General features: G+C 35.4%; 1 protein-coding gene across 1 annotated transcript in view; it reads left to right on the top strand.

Annotated features, from left to right (window-relative positions):
• The window catches only part of obe (activating signal cointegrator 1 complex subunit obelus), a 230,274-nt gene that overhangs the window by 58,091 nt on the left and 158,299 nt on the right, over positions 1 to 13,884 (top strand). The window contains exons 14-17 of the mRNA XM_081732076.1: positions 3,026 to 3,274; positions 4,128 to 4,348; positions 6,080 to 6,185; positions 13,055 to 13,279. Of these exons, the coding sequence (XP_081588202.1) occupies positions 3,026 to 3,274; positions 4,128 to 4,348; positions 6,080 to 6,185; positions 13,055 to 13,279 (801 nt within the window). The remainder of the gene's footprint in view (positions 1 to 3,025; positions 3,275 to 4,127; positions 4,349 to 6,079; positions 6,186 to 13,054; positions 13,280 to 13,884) is intronic.

Below are 13,884 nucleotides of genomic sequence, written 5' to 3'. Positions count from 1 at the left end.
TATTTGCCTGACCTATTCTGATTATTTTTGGTTTCCGATTTGAAAAGGCACCTCAATTTAGCTGATATCGTAGCCATAGAAAATGGGATTGAAATGCAACAAAAATATTTTCATTTATTTATTTATTTATTTATTTTGTAGATTCTACAGGAGATACAGGAGGGATATACAAAATGTATCAGTATGAAAAGGGATCATTCTTGTTATATGTATAGCACTGAAGTTTTATATAAATTATTTTCAACCTGAAGCCATCAACCTAACAGGACCTTGTAACCAGTGGCGAATCTAGCCGGTGGCCTAGGCCCCTCCAGTTTTCTGAGTGACAAAAATAGTTTAAGCTATTATTTATATATATTTTTGAAGTTCACAGTAAACTCATGATGTACCTATTAGAGACTGGGTTCTGGCTGCCCCCCAGTTTTTACCTTTTAGATCCGCCTCTGCTTGTAACACACGACAGGGATAGCAATTATAATTTCTAAACAGAATTATAATAGTGTGCTAGAAAATTCCTTCCTATCTTTAAATAAATAGCCAAAGTCAAAACTAGTACATTTTTTTTTTTCAATCTATGGCAAATCAGTGCAGTAAGAGTCTATTCTTCTATTTCTAGTATCCCTATAGTATCGTTAGATTTTCTCTTTTGCACAGAACTTACAGTGATGATGCCAGCTTTAATTTCTAGGGAGAAAAAACAGAGGCAGATAACATTTTGAGAAGTCAGATATTTCTTTTGTGTATTGAAAACTAGATTTATATTATTTAACCTATATTGCAATTTAACATGTTTGGGGGACAGTGTTGGATAGGTAAAGCCACCGAAAGTCAACTGTCTTCTTGTAGCGTCGTCATTAGACTTGTAGCCAATCTGATTAACCTCCGATATGTTAGAGCACAGGCGGCAGTATGATCTCCTAAAAGCAACTAACCTCTAAACATAATGGCTTATTCTCGAAAAAAGGTTTAGTTAGCAAAGCTGCTGTTTGGTTTAAGCTAAACTGAACTATCTCCAGTTTTATCTGTTATGAAATCACTAAACATTTCTCTACTAAGCATAAAAGTACATAACATTTAACATATCCTTCAGAAGCTACATACTAGCACACAGTTGTTTATGGTGATTGTTGTTTGACTATTTTCTACTTAATTTTTCGCTTAGTTCATTTTGGCATGAGACGAAACAAGCAGAACTCGTGAATTTCAATATAATTTAGTTTTAATGTCTTACAGAACCAAATAAATAACAATTCATTTTGTGCACCTTTATTTCCAATCTGTGGTATGTACTCTGAATTACTGCTATGAATTTCCTCATCTTTTTCAGTTGTTTCAATTATATATGATCTGTGGTTTTCCTTCCTGCGTTTACCCAGTTTGAATTAAACACCATGGCAGTTTGTACTTGATTCACTCTGAAAGAACAAAAATGAGCTTTATTTGAAGCTTCACTTTTTTACCACGAGATTACACCACTTTACGTGTGCTACAGCGCGTTCATTCTGCCAGCACAAACAGTGTGCCAACTCAAGGATAAGAAAATACCTGGAAATCAGCTGAAAGTGGAGTTTGTTCACTGTGGTTCTACACCACCGAATTAGTACTTTGTGCTGAGTGTATAAAGCAATCCAAGTAACTTCATATCTTTTGAAGTATATGATTGGTTTGTTTAGTAAATGTAAACTTTTCTTCATCGCAGATAATATCTAAATCTTTTCGATAGCAGACAAATTTGATATGTCATTTGTAAATCTAAAAATTGCTACATCATTTATGTGAATATTCATATTATTATGGAAAAATAATTTAATTTGAAATGAACTTAATATGATATGCTAATCGGTAATATAGAGAATTTCGTTAGTAAGTAAAGTGAATTGTTTCTGTAACATATATAACAACTCGATCATCCTAACATGAACTGGAAAACAAAGACGACATACAAAAGTAAAAGAAAATCTGTCTATCAAAATATGCTTTCATCATTGTAATTATGCTGTATATGTTCCGTAAGGCAACTAAACCACAAATACAGGGTGTTCCTCAATGAATATAAGGGTTTTAATTAAGTCTCTCTTCTATTACATATACAATACGGAAATGAAACGTACCTTAAAAGCAACGGTAACTCAAACAGTTTATTGTCGCAAGTTAAATGTGTTCAGTGTGAGATGACACGGCACACATCTAATCTGTAGTGCGTGCCTAGCACTCTTTTGCAGAAGTTGACACGGTCCATATTATGTTCTGGCGTTAGAACATATAACAGTTTCAGTCTCTCTCGTAACACCCTCCAAAGAATCGTGGTTGACATTGCTAGTTCTTGACTTGCTTGCCTACAGATTTTCTGGGACTCTAAACGAAACTTCCTCTGACTTGTACCAATTGCTCATCTGATACACGCGGTCTTCCGGAGTCCTTACTGTTGTACAGATTTCCGATATTCTTAAATTGCTTATACCACCTTCAACTGTTATCCGTTCGGGGTTACCATGTTCAAAAACGTTGTGCTCCAGTTGGACTACATCTTGCGAATTCCAAGACAAAGAAAGCTTTACACTCTGGAGTCGTCAGCATTTTCACAACTAGCGCCGTGCTACGGTAAAGTTATGAAATATCACCTGCAGAATAGAAAAAAAAAAAAAAGGCTTGGGTTATCCTTTCTTTTAAGGTATGTTTCATTTGTGTATTGTATATGAAAGGGAAGATACACTTAATTAAGATCTTGCTAATCATTTAGGGACAACATGTATAACCGCAAATTCAGTCGGACATTGGATAGTTTTTTTTAAAAAAAATCATAAATGAGAATTCTCTAATTCTTAATTCATGTTGTAGTTCCCTAATTAATTCACAATTCTGGATCTATGTTGAAAATCCTTTATCGTGTCTAGAAATCGAACGCGGAACCACAGGCTTGCTGGCCATTTGGCTACATCAATCGCAAAGCTTTGTGGATAAGCAGAATCCTACGTTAGGGCTTCTTTGAATATATGATTAATAGATAGGTTTTGGTTCTTTTCAGGTAGAGTCCTCGCAAAGCATGATCCGTATCGTTGGTTTATCGGCAACGCTTCCCAACTACATCGATGTCTCTCGTTTCCTTCGTGTTAACCCTTACGTTGGACTATTCTTCTTTGATTCGAGATTTCGCCCAGTTCCTTTGCAGCAGACCTTTGTGGGAGTGAAGGCAGTGAAACCCTTGCAGCAGATGGCAGACATGGACCAAGTATGCTATGATAAGGTTGTAGATATGGTACAGAAGGGACATCAGGTGAGCAGGTGTAGACCATGTGTTCTATGATGTAATTTAGTTAATGTTAGAAGTAGTTTCCGTTTTATTCACATTTTAAAAATATATTAATGAACATATACTAAATAATAATAAAAAGGAAAAAAGTTCTAATTATATCATTAGACCAAACATTGTTAAATCTTGTAACCATATTAAACATGACAATACAAGCAGCGGGTTTTTATTTTTCAAATTGTGTAGATTTTAATAAACACTACAAAGAAGGCGTTCTGATTTGAATATATTTGTTAAGTACTGTTGCACGGTGACTCAGTGGTAGAGCGCTTACCTCTGGTGCGTGAGGTCCCTGGCTCGATTTCGGCTAAGTAAGTTTTTGTGGTGGATAACATCGTCTCCGTGGATTACCTCGGGGGTACTCGCGTTTCCTCCCACATTCTCACTAACATGTTGAAGAGACATTATTCCTTCGTGTTACTTAACTGTTATCAACATTCTCCTTATACTTTCTGTCCGAACAGAAATTTAATTCCACAACAATACACTTTCTGGGTAAAATCCACAGTGACAGATCACTTTTTCACTTTGTGCCTACGGAAAAGAAGAAGAAAGAAATTGAATTTGAAAAATTGCATTTGATATACAGTTCTCTGAAACCATATATTTTCTAATATAATACCTAAAGTTATTGTTAGACAGGGGTACTGGGTAAAGCACAATACTTACCGGTACCTATTCTTATTAATTGAATGTGTTTTCTGATTTACGTTTGGTATTTTAATTCCTCTTTGAGTTTTTTTTTTTTTTTTTTTTAATTTGTAAAGACTGTTTATGTTGTAAATATTTTGTCACCAATGCCGTTGTTTTTATTTAGGTAATGGTGTTTGTTCATGCGCGTAATGCAACTGTAAGAACTGCCAATGTTCTTCGAGAGATGGCGCAGCAGCGTGGTCAGTTGAAGCTCTTTCAGACTAACGATCAACCAACGTACGGACTAGCCTTTAAAACAGTCAGTAGGTCACACAATAAGCAGTTGGTGGAGTTATTCGGAAATGGTTTTGCAGTCCATCATGCAGGGATGCTGCGAAGTGACAGGTATGTTTGTATTTCCACATAATAATATTTTTTTCTTATTTATTAGTAAGCAAAGAGCATTTAATCAAAGATGTGCTGGGTTACTACGTATGTGATACATGCAATACATATTCAGTACATGCAGTGTAATTCATGCAATAATGACATAGAATATATCTGGTAATGGGTAAACTATACATGCAATATATACGCTGCGCGTGCATTCGAAATCATAAAATTTTAACTTATAATAAACTTAATAAATGATTTTGTGCAGAAATAAAATATGACATTTTCATGAATAAAAAGCGGAAATTACAAGAAAAGTAATTCATATAATTAAATAAAACTCATATTAATTAAGGTAAATGAAGAGCATGTAAAGCTTGAAGAAAAGATTAAGACGAAATAAAAGAAAGATAGAAATAGTTAAGTCGATGGTATATCGAACATGCAACGTGGACCGCTGATGATTTGAAACATGTGATATGGTCGGATGAGGCATCGCTCACCTTACTCCAAACTACGGACTGTCTACGCGTGGCGGACGCCCAAAGAAGCGTATGGTCCACAATGTCTTCGTTCAACGGTGAAACATGGCGACAGCTTTCCGTTCGCGTCACTACCCGTTATTGTATCGTTAAATGACGTTTATGGTTGCGTCACTCCTGTGATTTATTCTTAAATGACGTTTAATGGTCGTGTCACTACCCGTTATTGTATCGTTAAATGACGTTTACTGGTCATGTCACTACCCGTGATTGTATCGTTAAATGACGTTTACTGGTTGCATTACTGCTCCTGATTGTATTATTGAATGACGTTTACCAGTTGCGTGATGATTGCCCATGAATGAGTCGTTAAATGACGTTTACTGGTCGTGTTACTGCCCGTGATTGTATCGTTAAATGATGTTTACCTGTTGCGTCATTGCCCAATATTGTATTGTTAAACGACATTTACCGGTTACGTTACTGCCCGTGATTGTATCGTTAAATGACGTTTACCGGTTTCGTCACTGCCTGTGATTGTATCGTCAAATGACGTTTACCAGGTGCATCACTGCTCATGATTGTATCGTTTAATGATGTTTACCGATTGCATTACTGCCCGTGATTATGTCACCATTTTAGTGGATCGTATACATTCTATGGTCCAGATGTTTTTTCGGACAATGGCCCATATTCCAGGATGATATTGCACGTATTCAATGATGCGCCACTAAAGCTCTTGTGCCATGATCAGTGTTTGAGGAACATCGGGACGAAGTTGAACATCCCCAATTCCCGCCTCGAATATGATTGATCATTGTGGTCCGGTTTGGAGACACGGTCCGGTGCAGTTTTCGGTGTACAAGACCTGGAATCCATTCCCGGCGGAACTTCATATGGTTCGGATTCCATGTTAAGCTATAGGTCCATGTCTCATATAGCCTTGTTGCTGAAAAGAATGCTAAGTACAACTCAGACCAAATCAAACGAATCTGGCGCAGATTTCCGACCCCATCGTCTGTCACATAACTAAGTGATACACTAAACGGAATAATGTAATATTCCAGTTGCTATTATTCATAATCTCTGTGACACTATTCCACGTCGCATCAAAGCTGTTCTGAAGGTGAAAGGTGGTCCAATCCATATTAATCAGTTAATTGTACTGTTTTCAGGTATTTCTATTGTTTTGATATTCACCTATATATATATATATATATACAGCAAAGGTATCTAAGTGATGTTCTTTCATTTTTTGTAGGAATCTTGTTGAAAAATACTTCGGAGAAGGTTTGGTTAAAGTCCTTGTTTGTACTTCGACGCTTGCATGGGGAGTGAATTTACCTGCACACGCTGTAATCATTAGGGTAAGATGCATGATTTTTGGTTTATAATGATTCTTAAATTTAAGTATGTAAGCAGCACATTTAAAATAAAGACAAAAACATTGTAGAGTTACGTATGGCATGATTGGTCTGTCAAATGTCACGGTAAGAAATGCCTAATATGAATGTTTTCTCGTAGCTTTTGGTTCATTGTATTCATTAATATTTTATGCACTTATATGTACTTAGTAGTATTTTCTACACTTAATAATTTTTTGCACTTTTATGTTTATAACACTAATATTTCTATAATTTTTAAACTTCTTTCTTCTTTTTCGTTTTATCGTGTTCTGGCTGTTGATACTTTCGTAGTCATAGTTAGTTATTAGTTATCTTTATAATTCTTAAATTAAGTTAATATATATAATGTGAGCTTCTGGTAACTAAATGGCATAAAAATACAATGAATATATTAAGTTTTTGCATTATAAATTGTCAATTCAGCGCCATTTTAAAAGTTTTTATTATGTCATTTTTCTTTTTTTATTTTGTAATAATTGCTGGTCTTTAGTCACATCTTAGCCTTTTTTGAGGGCCGCGGTGTCTCAGTGGTAGAGCGTTTACCCTTGGTGCATGGGGTCCTTAGTTTGATTCCAACCCGCGCCAAGTGAGCTTTGTGGTGGACAAACACCGTATACCTTGGGTTTTCCCGGGGTTCTCCTGTTTTCCACCATTTCATTCATGTCTGATCATCATCGTCTCCTTTTACCTAGCCGGCATAACCGTGGGACGTAAAATTTAGAGATTTCATTTCATAAGTTAGTCTTTGATTTATTCCTAGCGCCTTAATCACAAGACGTAAAGAAATAGTACAATGCACGCCGTAAAAAGAATTGGAAAGAAAAGACTGTAATTGCGACACTTTTATCTTTGAGTTTTACGTTCCACGGTTATGCCGGTTAAGCTAAAGGAGATACTTTTATCTTGTGACCGCGATTAGCAATACGTTGAGTGTACGCACCTGTGGCTCGGGAGACCCATGTTCGATTCCCGGTGTGGTGCGTGTCCACATGTCGTATAACCTCGCTGCTGAAACGGACGCCAAAGTTCAACCTAATCAATCAATTAACTTTACCTGTGTCACTTCTCTGTCTTCCTAGGATGATATTTGGGATGATGATGATGGTGATGATGATGATGATGATGAAAACCCATTTGTGAGCTCAAATTTTGAATTTCAAAGTTGTGTTTTAATGTTGAGAAGCAGCTTGTGAGTTCAAATTTTGAATTCCAGAGTTGTCTAGAAATTATTGTTTTTGACACCGTTCTTTTGCGCTTACACCTACTAAACCAGCTTTCTATGTATTTGTATGCCACACTTCCTCATCTATAGTTTAAGACAACCTTATTTAAGTTTAAGGAGTTAATTTCTCAGAGAGAAAGAAGAAAGTGTTTATAAAGATTAACTGTGTGTTACACTCGAATAAACCAGATTACGCTCTTCTGAGACATTCCTATAGCCGAATTATCACCTATCACACCAATCGAATTGTACTGCACCTCATATCAAGTATATTTATCGTTTGAATCTGTATTATATCAAGGCTACCAGAGTAATTTGCATAAAACGTGGCACAGATTTCAGCACAACGATTTGCACCCGTAGAGCCCGGCATCTCTCACAAAAACATACATCATTTGAAGATTTTTTATAGCGTTTAATCATTGAGCTCTATGCTTTATATAAAAGAAAACAAATATTGTTACTTATAGTGCGTCTTGGTATATTATTTTTCTACAATATTTCGCAAGGCTTAACGTTTGCTAATTCATGTAGTCCAAATCTCCGGATTACTTCCCAAACCATTTAATTCATTATTTTCTTTTTCTCTTGCGTTGAGTTGAGTTTGAGTTTAACGTCTCTTTTAGCAGCGAGGCTATATGAGACGGGACCTGTTGATTAATGTGAAATCCGAACCACATGAGCTCCTGCCGGGAATCGAACCCAGGTCTCTCACGGTAAAGGCGCGTACGCTAACCGCTTACCCATGGAACTAGCTCTCTCGCTCGCTCGCGCATTCGGTATAAGAGTCACTTCAGCATTTTAGGTTGAAATTTAATAGATTCATACACCTCTTTTTCTGTGCTATTAAGTTGTTCCAGCATAGGAAGATCCATGTGATATCCATATAAATTGTTCAGGGTACAGTTATCAAATTCTAAGAAGAGAAAAAGGTGCATTCAACTCTAAATTTCAACCTAAAGTGAAGAGTTATTACAATTTAACCAAGTTAACCCAATTTAAGAGTTATTAACGGATTTCAATGAAAAATCGATTATTTATGAAATAAAATAATGTTCCCAAAAGAGTTACGTAGGCAAAACGAAAAGAAATCTGAACCCGAGTAAAGGAGCATATTAGAGATAAAAAAAAAAAAAAAAAAAAAAGCTAGAAGATTCAAAAATTTTATTTCCAGCTAGAAATGAAGTACAGAGAGTGGTTTTTGAAAATTTATTTATTCATTTAAAGAAACCTAAACTAAATTTAGGCAAGGGATGGTTAAGTGACGAATAGGAGGCGGTAATTACAAAATTTTCACAGCATTGGCATGACAGTAAAAATAATAACATGAGTTGGCAGCCTTCCAACGAGGAACAAGAAAGGCGCAAAAATTGACTCCGCAATATTTTAGTTAGCACCAACTTCATCTGAAGATTACTGACGTACTTGAGAACGTGTTTCCTTACAACACATCTCTTCCCTGGGTAAGTCCGTTCCATTTTTATTTCTTGATGTTTGTATTCTTTTTCTTCCTGTTTTTAACTTCCGTGACCAAGACTCCAGAGGAGAGTCGAAAGCTTGGAAGTTTAAAGAAAATTCAGGAATTACAGGAATCTGTAATGATAGAATTCCTGATCGTGGTTTCGCATTGTCTACAGTGCAGAAATTTTCTGTTTAGCGAACGCAAGAGAAAAACATTGATTCGAGAATAATCCGGAAGTTTGAACTACATGAACAAGCAAGCAGTGAGGTTTCCGAAGTGTTGTTGAAAAATAATACCCAAGACACACCACACATTTAACAATATTTGCTCGCTTTTGTATAAATTGGTGTGTTAAAATACATACATTAATAGATTAAGCCTATACTTAACTTTATCGTGTTTAATTTTATTTTAGCATTCAACTCATTTCTTTTGACAAACTCTGTCGAATACGAATGGAATACAAGAAGCAATAAAGTTAATAACAGTTTGAAAGATTTTAACTTAAAATTGTTCTACTGGAAAGTAAAAGATTGTATACATTAAAGAGAGAAAAAAAAAATCTTTATAAGGTCTGTCTCATTCAAGAAATAAGAAGAGATACGCAAAAGAGTTATTTTAGAAAGTTGTTCATGATATAAACTCATACGCCTTGATGCCTTGTTGGATCAGTTGCATTAAAGAACTAATTATCACACTTCGGTATTTAAAATGTGAATGGGGAGGGGAGGGGGTAGTTCAGTGGCTCAGTGGTAGAGCAGTTACCTCTGGCGCAAGGAGTTATGGTTCGATCCCCGATCAAGTAAGCTTGTGGTGGACAACATTCTACCCGTAGGTTTTCTCGGGGTACTCTCGTTTCCTCCCATATTCTCATTCCACCAATTCTAAATCATTGTCTCGCTTAGCCTAAAGGGCGTATTTATGAAAGATTTAATTGTTTTTTTTTTTTTTTTTTTTTTAATATGAATTAAAATTCGGTTTTCAGTAAGAATATACAATTGCTATTAAAGTTAATGTCAAAAATATTTTTATGTCGAGAAACCTTTTGACCGCATGCTTCCTTGACTAGCTTTTAACACAAGAAATTTAAGGGTACAGGGTGTGTATCGGTCACGAAAGTCACGAATGTCACGAAAAAGTCACGAAATTTAGCTTTTGGGTCACGATTTTTTTAAAACTGCACAAATGTAAGTACAGATTGGAAAATTTTGTTCTATAAAACGTCAAAATTCAGCACCAAAAATGTCTATAGTCGGCTTTAGACGCTACCAAATCACAAGGAAAGTACGTTTCTATCGCATGGATGAAAATTCGGCCTAATTCGTACCCAAATTCGCTCTTGAAAATGTTAGGAAAGTTTATGATTTGGTAAAGAAAAGGTCACGAAATTTCATTTTGGAATTTTAGTAGATACCCTGGTGTATAGAATTTTAGAAGTGATATATTTCAGGTACTTTATATATACGTATATAATTTTTTGCCTATAAGACATTAGGCAGTGTTTTCTTTATTCTGTGTAGCGGAAGCGAAAATTACGATAGTGATTGCAATTTTGTATTTGTCAGTAAGAGAAAAATACCTTTTCAGTTTCCCAAAAGTTATTTTGAATAGTTCAACAATTTTGGTTTTATTTAGACTCCTTTAGTATATTGAGAGTAGTCTTAAATCCGCTGACAGGAATGCTTATACGAAACATATACGATGACGTAGTTGTGTGTTTTCTTCTATTAACACGAAATCATTTTGAAAGGACTTTTATAGAATACTATTAAACACAACTCACTACAGTCGGCGAGAACTATCTTGGCAGTGACGTCAACGCTCTCAGTTGCAAGGCTACCAACTTACGTTATTCACAAATAGTGCTTAGATGGTACACTGTACGCTTCGCACCTCACGGCGTAACTACAGTATAAAATAATGCTGGTAGCGAACTAGAGAGAATTTAGATAACAATGTATTTGAATAATACTATCATATATATATATGCATTGTTACGACAAAGAAAGAAAAAGTAAGATTAGACCCTATATTTATGTCGTCAAACGACAATATCTTTCCTTTCAAAAAGCAGTTTTCTATTTCCAATAGATTTTTTTAAAAAAAACTTAAATCCCAACTTGTGCAGTATTATTTGTAATGCCACTCAGCACCTTTGAAGTTAATGCTTTTCTTAAGTTCGCACAATAATTTATTTAAGGTGGCGAGCCTTCAGCATAGAGATTGCGAATTGTTCTACGAACTACTACTTCATCGAAAGAATCTAAATTTGTTTGTCTTTTCTGTGTATTTGGCCTTGCTTTACAGGGTGTTACGACGGGTTGTCCAGACTTTACTCCTTCTCTTTCACAATTCGCCACACGGATCTCTCACTGACACATGTTGCTCGGAAGGTTTCATGAACACTGTCAGATTTATTATTTGCTGCAAGAAAAGTTGTAAACATTAAAAACAATGTCTCCTACATCACAATACAACAGCTTGCCTTTCTTTAAGGTACTATCACCCATTCTTATACACAAAATTCGAGAACGAGAATAAAACAAAGGATTGACAACTTTCACCAGTCAGCACAGACTGTACAGCCCTACACAAAGAATACACGCGCATTTCAGTTCATTTCATTTCGCTTTTGTTTTTTAATTTGTTTGTGTGTTTTTCCTGGAAGTGCAGTTCTTATGCCCTATTGATAAATGTTATACTTTTCGAAGCTACATTCACTAACCCCACGCTCTGTTTCCGCGACCAGGAAACACGTTCACATATTATCCTCTAACTCAGGGACCGTGATAGGTAAAGATATGGGAGTTTCTTTAAAATAAACTTTGGACTTCCCTTCCCATTTCGTCCACTGCATATTTGTGTCTATCTTCAATAGAACGAAAGTTTGTAGCATGTTGAAATCTGAGTGTTGTTAGAACAGAATAAACATAAATGGCTATCATTTAAAACTATTTTCCACATACTTATAATATAAAATTCAAATATAAAATAACCATGTTCTTCATGAAAGTTATATAAATATAATAGCAAAAAATGTAGCATTTATGTCTCCTCGAACTCCAGTTATCGTTATACAAAGATGACAAGTATATTTATCAAAAACGAATCTCCCATTTCGGTTCATTTCCTTTCGCTTTTCTGTTGTAGAGAACGGAGCGTGCTTTTAAGTTGGTATTTGTGTTCACGCATTTTCTCTTTCCTGGGGTTGGACGTTGAATTGAACGAAGCGTCTGCTTTAACCAGTGGGATGGCATTTGAACAAGAGCGAAGTCTACGTCACTGCCAGGATAATTCTCGGGCACTGTAATATCAAATAGTTTCGAGAGGCACAGTTGCTCAGTGGTAGAGCGCTTGGGGACCCTGGTTCGATCCTCAGTCAAGTGAGTTTGTGGCGGACAACATAGTGTTCGTGTATTTTCTCAGGCATTCCCACTCCCACATTCTCATTCCACCGATTCTTCCATCGTCATTCACTTGCCTTAATCATCCGTTTTCCATAGCGTAAACGGCATACTCGTGGAACGTTAAACTGAAAGATTTCATTTCGTTTCACATAAGATACTCTTATAAACACAACTCACTAACATCAACATTACTTACATAGGTTCCGGTAAAATAGTTAAGAGATTATCTCATTTCGCTCTATTATTATTTGGTAGCATAGCAATTTAATAACGAAATGGACTAACCCAAAAGTGCATCTTATTTCATTCTTTACAGCTTGAATAGAAACTTCCCTTCCTTGGTATAAACTTCTTGCTAAATCTCACTTTTTTTTTTCTCCAAGAGATGAAGTTAAGTATACCATTTTCTTCCTGTACACTATAACTGCTAATGTCATTGATAGTAGAAAAAGAATCATTGTGATTCCAATGAGTCCTCATTCAGTACGTATTTTATAGAATATATATATAAACAAGAATTTGTTATATATGATGTAAACATAACAACCACAGGCCAATGAAAGTGCTCTTCTCGACCAGCGTTGCCAGGACCAGCTGTAAGCATGTAAGGTTTCAATAAACTCTAAAACATTGGAATTGTACTACATTTTTGCGTGCTGTAAAAATAGGGTAATTTAATTTGCTTTAATTGAAAATTAAAGAAACATTATAATAATATTATTCTCTCTCTTTTGTGTAGGGAACTGAAATTTATGACGCTAAACATGGTTCGTACATTGATCTCGGAATTCTAGATGTCTTGCAAATTTTTGGACGAGCTGGTCGTCCTCAGTTTGATAAGTCAGGTCATGGAATAATTATTACATCGCATGACAAGTTAAGTCATTATTTGTCTCTGCTGACGAACCAGTTTCCAATCGAGAGCAATTTTATTGCATGTTTGGCAGACAATCTGAATGCAGAGGTTAGTATTATTATTATTATTATTTTCATTTATTTTGATTTCACCAGTCTTGTGTGTGTAAAATTTCGTAAGTACGAATCCACATTTTGTGAAATAGGCTTTGTAAAATGCAAAAAGGATAATGTCTGACACATTATTACCAACGCAGTAGTAAAACTGAATTATTATGCCTACATTTTTAGTCTGTAAACGTTTTCAAGAACTCTTTTGTTTTCTTCATCGCTCATGGTATATGGAGGAAAAAGCAACAACAAAAACTCACGTACCTAATATTCAGAATTATATCTTATTCATTAGACAACAGAATACAACCACAGTCTGAAAAGCACTTACATAACGAACGCTCACTCTTAATGTGTCCTGGGAATTCTGAAAGAATTTTTGAGTTCCTTGTATTGTTTCTGCAACTAATCCTGTTGCCTTTGAGGGCTAGACAGTAATGAAGAGTTTCAGCTTAGTAAGTATTTTTACATTTTATTCAATTTAGCCCTTTATTCCCACAAAACCGTAAAAACAGCATAAGTTATTAAAATTTTAATTGTCGCTACACACACTAATTTATAACTAAGAGTGCCAATATAAACGTAATCTACTATATGCTCTTA

This window comes from Thermobia domestica, chromosome 1 (genome assembly GCF_964235325.1).
Source record: "Thermobia domestica chromosome 1, izTheDome1.hap1.1, whole genome shotgun sequence".
NCBI classification, from domain to species: Eukaryota; Metazoa; Arthropoda; class Insecta; order Zygentoma; family Lepismatidae; genus Thermobia; species Thermobia domestica.
This window is presented reverse-complemented; position numbering and strand designations above follow the sequence as displayed.